At 50.4% G+C, this 6,726-nt stretch overlaps 1 protein-coding gene across 2 annotated transcripts in view; it reads right to left on the bottom strand.

The window, feature by feature from the left end:
* Positions 1 to 3,662: 3,662 nt before the first annotated feature.
* Positions 3,663 to 6,726, bottom strand: part of PNPO (pyridoxamine 5'-phosphate oxidase) — a 7,344-nt gene continuing 4,280 nt past the window's right edge. Inside the window, exons 5-8 of one of the 2 annotated variants that reach the window (XM_006023266.3) lie at positions 6,009 to 6,137; positions 5,724 to 5,794; positions 5,318 to 5,427; positions 4,549 to 4,701 (exon numbers count right to left, since the gene is read on the bottom strand). In XM_006023266.3, coding sequence (XP_006023328.1) covers positions 4,685 to 4,701; positions 5,318 to 5,427; positions 5,724 to 5,794; positions 6,009 to 6,137 — 327 coding nt within the window. In that variant the 3' untranslated portion in view covers positions 4,549 to 4,684. Of the gene's footprint in view, positions 4,702 to 5,317; positions 5,428 to 5,723; positions 5,795 to 6,008; positions 6,138 to 6,726 lie in introns of both variants that reach the window. The other variant, XM_006023265.3, reaches the window with a different exon arrangement.

Below are 6,726 nucleotides of genomic sequence, written 5' to 3'. Positions count from 1 at the left end.
GCTGATAAATGCAAGGTTCTCCACCTTGGGAAGAAAAACCCTCAGCATCCTTATAGGCTCAGCAGTGCTATGTTGGCTAGCACTATGGAAGAAAGAGACTTGGGGGTCATCATTGACCACGAGATGAACATGAGCCTGCAATGCGATGCGGCGGCTAGTAAAGCGACCAAAACGCTGGCTTTCATCCATAGATGCTTCTCAAGCAAATCCCGGGACGTCATTCTCCCCCTGTACTCGGCCTTAGTGAGGCCGCAGCTGGAGTACTGTGTCCAGTTTTGGGCTCCACAATTCAAAAAGGATGTGGAGAAGCTTGAGAGAGTCCAGAGAAGAGCCACGCGCATGATCAGAGGCCAGGGAAGCAGACCCTACGATGACAGGCTGAGAGCCCTGGGGCTCTTTAGCCTGAAAAAGCTCAGGCTCAGGGGTGATCTGATGGCCACCTACAAGTTTATCAGGGGTGACCACCAGTATCTGGGGGAACGTTTGTGCACCAGAGCGCCCCAAGGGATGATGAGGTTGAATGGTCACAAACTACTACAAGATCGTTTCAGGCTGGACATAAGGAAGAATTTCTTTACTGTCCGAGCCCCCAAGGTCTGGAACAGCCTGCCACCGGAGGTGGTTCAAGCGCCTTCATTGAACACCTTCAAGATGAAACTGGATGCTTATCTTGCTGGGATCCTATGACCCCAGCTGACTTCCTGCCCTTTGGGCAGGGGGCTGGACTCGATGATCTTCCGAGGTCCCTTCCAGCCCTAATGTCTATGAAATCTATAAACTGCAGCTCACATAGGTGGGAAGAACTGATCTAAGGTCATGCACTGAGTCAACCCTAGATTTGCGAATGGCATGCAAAGATCCAGGGCCTTGTTCTGGGAAGAGAGGCATAGTCCAGAAGGAAGGGGGCCAGAGAAAATTGAACTCACGTGTCAGCAAAGGAAGCCATGCAAGAGATTGGAATGTGGGCTCCACCTACTGCAAGGGGGAAACTGAAGTATCATACACCTCAGACCTGCATGTTGGCTAGCGGTTGCAGCAAGGAACCTGCACTCAAGAGCTGTGGGTGCTAATCCCAGCTCCAGAGCAGTATTTTCCATGGGTATAGGAAGGAGTGCTTGCCAGGACTCACTGCCAATGCAATGACAGACTTGCAATCTTGGACAGGGCTCTTGGCCTCTCTGACTTGGTTTCCTTCCTCATGAAATAGAGGGGCAACCCCCTGCCAGGAATGCACTGGGACCCTCCTAGGAAAGGTGCAAGGTGAGAGATAAAGCATGTGCAACTTCAAGCCATGTCAGGCAGGAATTGCCACAGGAACAAGACAACAGCCTGCAGCAACAGACAGTCTTTCTGCTACTCTGTAGTTTCGCTGTGACAGAGCCTAGGTGGGTGGAGGCAGCTTTCAGCTACCTGGCCTGCATGAGGTACAATATTTGTCCTTGGGATTCCCGCAGCCAGCACAGTGTGGGTGCAAGAAATACTCCTCCCCACCAGGGGCAAGCCCTTCTCCCCCACCCTACTGTGAGGCTGCTGCCGGGACAGACACAATGCTCCCGTGTCTGACTGGTTGGGGAAGGGTGTGGAGAGCGAGTGACTCACTCCAATAATATTGTTGCTACATAATTTTCTGTCCCCAGTCATCCAGAACTGAAATGTCCCCCCTCCTACAGGGAGCTCATTATTTGCTCAGAGCCAACTGGCAAACCATTCTGGCCACTTGCAAGTGCTAGAGCCAGCCCACTCACAATTCCTCCTAGAAAGGAAGGGAAAAGGGTATCATCACCCTGATCAGCAGAGTCTAGGGACCCCCTTCAACTCAACTTTGCCTCATTAGCACTCCCTCCAAATGAGCAGAGCTGGGCTGCAGTGTGGACCTTCATTTGAATGAAAGCAATGAAGTCCATGCAAATGTCTGCTCTGTGACACTTCCTTCCTGCTGCACCCCTAGCTCCAACACAAGCCTCCTGGCATGACAACAGGCCAGGCTTGCCACTGTGTCACAACCCCTTTCACCTCTCCCTCATGAGCAGACTCAGGCATATTATCTACTCTGGCCAGAAACACTCAAACAGATGCCAGACAGCCATTAGCACAAGAGTGGACATACGGCTGGTCTGTCAGTGAAGGGGGCAGCAGATAAAAGTAGGGTTTGCCACAGAGCAAAACCTCTACGGGTGGCAGTAACATTGGTAGCTGGAGAAGCTGCCATTTAATTTACCTGGCTTTACTGTTCTTAAGGCAGGACTGTTCAACCTGTGGCCTGCAGTTTCCATGCAGTCCCTGAGGGGTTAACCTGCAGCCTCCAGACTCTTGGTCCTGGCTCTGCTTCCCCCATTACTCTCCTGCTACTGCTGCCCCCAGGCTTCCCCTCCCTTCTCCAGCTTGCTTCCTGGTCCCAGCCTTGGAGGCAGAGTGGTGTGCTGTGGGGCACCCCAGAGGGCTTATGGAGTCCACTGCCAAGGGGCTCAAGGGATCCCATGAAGTGCAACAGGGCAGAGGGGGCTCACACAGCAGTGTGGGGACAGCAGGAATGGGCCATGGGGAGGGGGCAGGGAGCCATGCAGCATGGCATGGCAAGTGGCCTGAATAGCATGTGGTCCCCAGCCACTTAGAAGATGAACAGCCCCTGTTTTGGGATATGGAAGGGAGTGTTTTGGAACCAACTCCATATTTTTATGAGAGCCACACTGCTTCTGCAGAACTGCCCCTCTTCAGAGTCTTTGTTGTACACAGCCGGAGGGATTTTAGCCACCTGTTACACAAGGCGGCTGTGAAAGCAGATCAAGAATATGCCAAATACATCCCTCTGGTTTAAACAGGTACTGCTCACTGAGAACCAATAGGGAAGCAGGCCAGCCAGGCTGCTGCTGTTGCTAAAGTTGGGAGAAACAACCTCAGTAACTCTACAATGCAACTACAGCTGCCGGAAAAGAGATGCCAACCTCACAATGAAGAGCAGCTGCATCACCTCTTCTCCTCTGCTTCTGAGAGCCAAACCTGTTTTCCCTTCCCCCACAAAGAGAATTCACCGCCAGCACAGGAAGAGATCATGATAATAGCGTATAGGTACTCTGACTGCAACCAGGGCCAGTGCCAGAAACCCCTGTATGTAAAACACCCCATAGGGCACAGCTATATAGGAGACACAAAGGAATGCTTCAGTCCCTCAGGTAGGAGGCTCTTTGTTGCTGACAAGTGCATGGCTGGGAGCCAACAGGGAACTCCTCAAATGTAAGAGATTCCCCCAGCAAGGAGGCGGTGAAAAGGCAGGGTCCAAGGGGCAGCCTACAGCCAGCAGCAAAGCAAGAGTTCAGAGCCTGAGAGCAGGACTGTCAACTACTCACCTGCTGCCCAAGAATCCTGCTGTCACAAGTGAAATGGCCAGGAGATCCTGACCCCGGCTAGCTGGGTGAGGAAGCAAATGACTAAGAGTGAAAAATATGTGCAAGGAGCTGGGAGGGGGCAAGGGTTATCAGGCTGCAGTTTCACTGGGACATGACCCAAGAAAGTGAGAGTGAATACAAAGGGGGAAGGGAAATAAATAACCCATACATATTTCATGTCACAATCTGGAGCATGGCTCCCCCTGCTGGGGAGATGGAAGATTACAAGCCAGCTTTCATTTGCCTGGTGTATTTTTTAAAGCAGAGCAGGAGACAATATTCATCTAAATCCAACTTCAAATTCTACTTGTCAGACTGGACTTTATTTTAGAATTTATACATTCACTGATACTTTGCACACTAGTACCAATAACAGCCAGAAGGCACCACATGAGAGACACCACCACATTTGTGACGCACAGGAGTCTGGTGACAAGCTCCCTATACATAGTTTCAGTATCAAGGATATACAGGTCACAGCTACAATGATTGCATCACACATACAAAACCTAAAGCAAGACTGTTCCAATTAAATTCAGACTTGGTTACATTACCGCACTCAGATAATTTCCGGACGGATTAGCTCCCTGATTACAGATAAAATACACAATGTCTCTACTCCCCTTATCACAAGGTTAAAACAAAAAGGTTGTCTAGAATAACGTACTTCCTTGACTGTGTGTGTACAGTTAACAAAAATCACACTAGGCAGTGGCCATTCAGAAGCTTTCTTAATTAAATGAGTTTGGTGGGTCTCAGTCCTGTTCCTTGTAAAGAAGCATCCATGTGACAAAAAGTTGCTACCATGACTGGCATTGACGGTTTGGGGGGCAGGCTTGGTAGAAGTGCAAAGATGAGCTATGGAGATTAACCTGCCATCAGTCCTACAATTGTCCCTGTACGCCAGAGGAGACCCACTGATGGAGAACCTTGGACTGGTTTAGAAAGGGGAACTTCAGTCTCAGCACTCCAATATTCATTTGTTCTGTCGGAGTTAAATAAGATGGACTGCCACAACAAGGAGCCCCATCCACCTCTGATCTGGAGCTCCCAGATGAGAGGTGAGGCAGAAGGGTATTGTTGGCATTGAAGATGTTCCAGCTCCCTGCATGGAATGAGGTGGTGGCCAAGGCTTCCACTGTCTCTCAGGCTTCAAGGGGAGAGCCTCTCATACACCCAGTCTCCCTCTCCCTTGTGGTTCATTGGTCCTGTGGAGGCAGAACCAGCCCTGAGGCGCCGGAAGATGATGCGGTCATGTAAGCGGTTGGTCTGACCCTGCCAGAACTCTACCACATCTGGTTTCAGGATGTATCCCCCCCTAAGAGAAAAAGAGATGCCATTAAATGGCCCAACATGCAGCAGCTGCAAATGTCAGCTGGGTCAGGGCAGTGACTCTGTGGATGTCAAACCAGTGCCCCACCAATGCACTGACTAATTTGATCTGGGGTACAGCAGAAACCACCACAGTATATCATCAATGAAGAGCACCCCAAGGCATCCATCACATGCTCCATGCTCAGTAATGCTTACAGTTCAGCCTCTTTGGCAGGGACCAGTTCAAGAAAAAGTAAGCCTCAGCCCTGATTCTTATGACATTAAGCTTACCCGCTGGCGATGCATAGGGGGTGCATGCAGGTGTACGTGCACCCCCTATGAAAAGGCACTGGTGACACTGTTGGCGGCGCCTGCGGGTGGTCGCCACTCACTGCCCCCGCCGCTAACACCACTGGTGGCATCTGTGATCACCGGCGGCTTCTGTGAGTGGTCGCTGACCCCTGGTTGGTGCTTCCCACCCCCCAACCCGGCCACTGACAGCACTGGCAGGGTCTGTGGGAGCTCCCCACTTACTACTGCCATGCTCCTGCCGCTGTGCTCCTGCCGCCACCATGCCCCGCCCCCAAACCACCGGGGGCACGCAATGTTCACGAGCATACCAGTACGCTGAGCTGGCATGTAGGACTCAGCTGCAAGCCAGAGCACTTTAGGTGTAAATGCTGTACCAGTTCCCAGTTCCAAGCCTAACACTGATGTTGCTGAACAGCACCTGGCAAAGAAGGGGAATCCAGGGCTAGGTAGTTGAAGGCATCATCCTTCAGAAATATGCATTCTGCCCCTCTGCTCACTAGCAATCATAAACCTTATGACTGCTTTCAAGAGACTGAGGAAGACTCTGCTGTCCTAACCAACACCCCTGCCACCACAGAGCAACAGCCTTGCTTTAGCCTATTACAAGCTATCAGACCTTTTAGGAAAGAAATAGGAAGGGTCAGTGGGGAAGGGGAGCATAGGACCACGTCTAGAACACACAGAAGCAGCTAAGTCGCATAAACCACAACTCACCAGTACGGTGGCTTTGGAACTGCCACCTCCCTGTACTGCTCTTCTAGCTCAGAGTTCTTCTTCCTTAAATACTGCAAAGGAAAGGGAAACGTCCTGAAGGCTGTGGGAACCCCACCAGGAAACAGAGTGGCTGAATGCCACCTGCCCTGGAGCCATCACTGTCCCCTTGAGGACAGGAGACAGAGCACCTAGGGACATACAATAAGAAGAGAAGTCACTGTGGAACATTCAGACCCAAGGAATCCTATACGATCCAGCCCACCCCCAAGTCCCACCACTTCTCACCTCCCTGTCTGGAATCACTGTGCTCTGGTGACTCACAACTGCCCCGATTTGGCTGCTTTTGGGTCGGGAGCGGAAGTATTGCTCCGATTCCTCCTCTGGGAGTTTTTCCACAGAGCCCTCAATACGTACCTGCAAATGAGATAGAAAGGTGGGACCTGGCCCAGCAAGACAGATACACTTACAATAACTTTCCCCTTAGTTGTAGATGCATTCTCAAACTGTTTTAGGATCCAGGTTTCCACAAGAGGAAAGTCACAAAGTTAAACCTATGCCTCATTCACAGCCTCCCTACCCTATTCTCCTTATTAAGCATTTGCTTCTGTCATTTCCTTGAACCCCTGCCCTTATACCAGGTGAACCATCAACCTAAGCATGAGATGGGAATGAATGATTATTAGATGCCCAGACTTCTTTCGTCCTGAAGTCTACCAGCACTTCACTTTATTTTAATAAATTATTGACTTCCCAAAGAGAAGTTCTCAGATGAGCATAGACTTGGGATTCTGCCCATTTACAGTTATTAAAGAGCTCATAACACTTTTTGAAAGCCGCTACATTTGGAACTGGGGAAAAAAAAAATGATACTCTGCTAACCTAAAGCCTCATTTGACCTCCACACAAAAGCCATTCCTCAAAACGCTTGTGTGGTTCTTCAGTCACTGTCCAGTGGTGCCAAGCATCACTGAGTAATCATTATAACCTACACAAGAAGCAACTG

Source organism: Alligator sinensis, unplaced genomic scaffold (genome assembly GCF_000455745.1).
Source record: "Alligator sinensis unplaced genomic scaffold, ASM45574v1 scaffold520_1, whole genome shotgun sequence".
NCBI classification, from domain to species: domain Eukaryota; kingdom Metazoa; phylum Chordata; order Crocodylia; family Alligatoridae; genus Alligator; species Alligator sinensis.
Note: the sequence above shows the minus strand (reverse complement) of the source record. Positions and strands in the feature narration are given on the sequence as shown.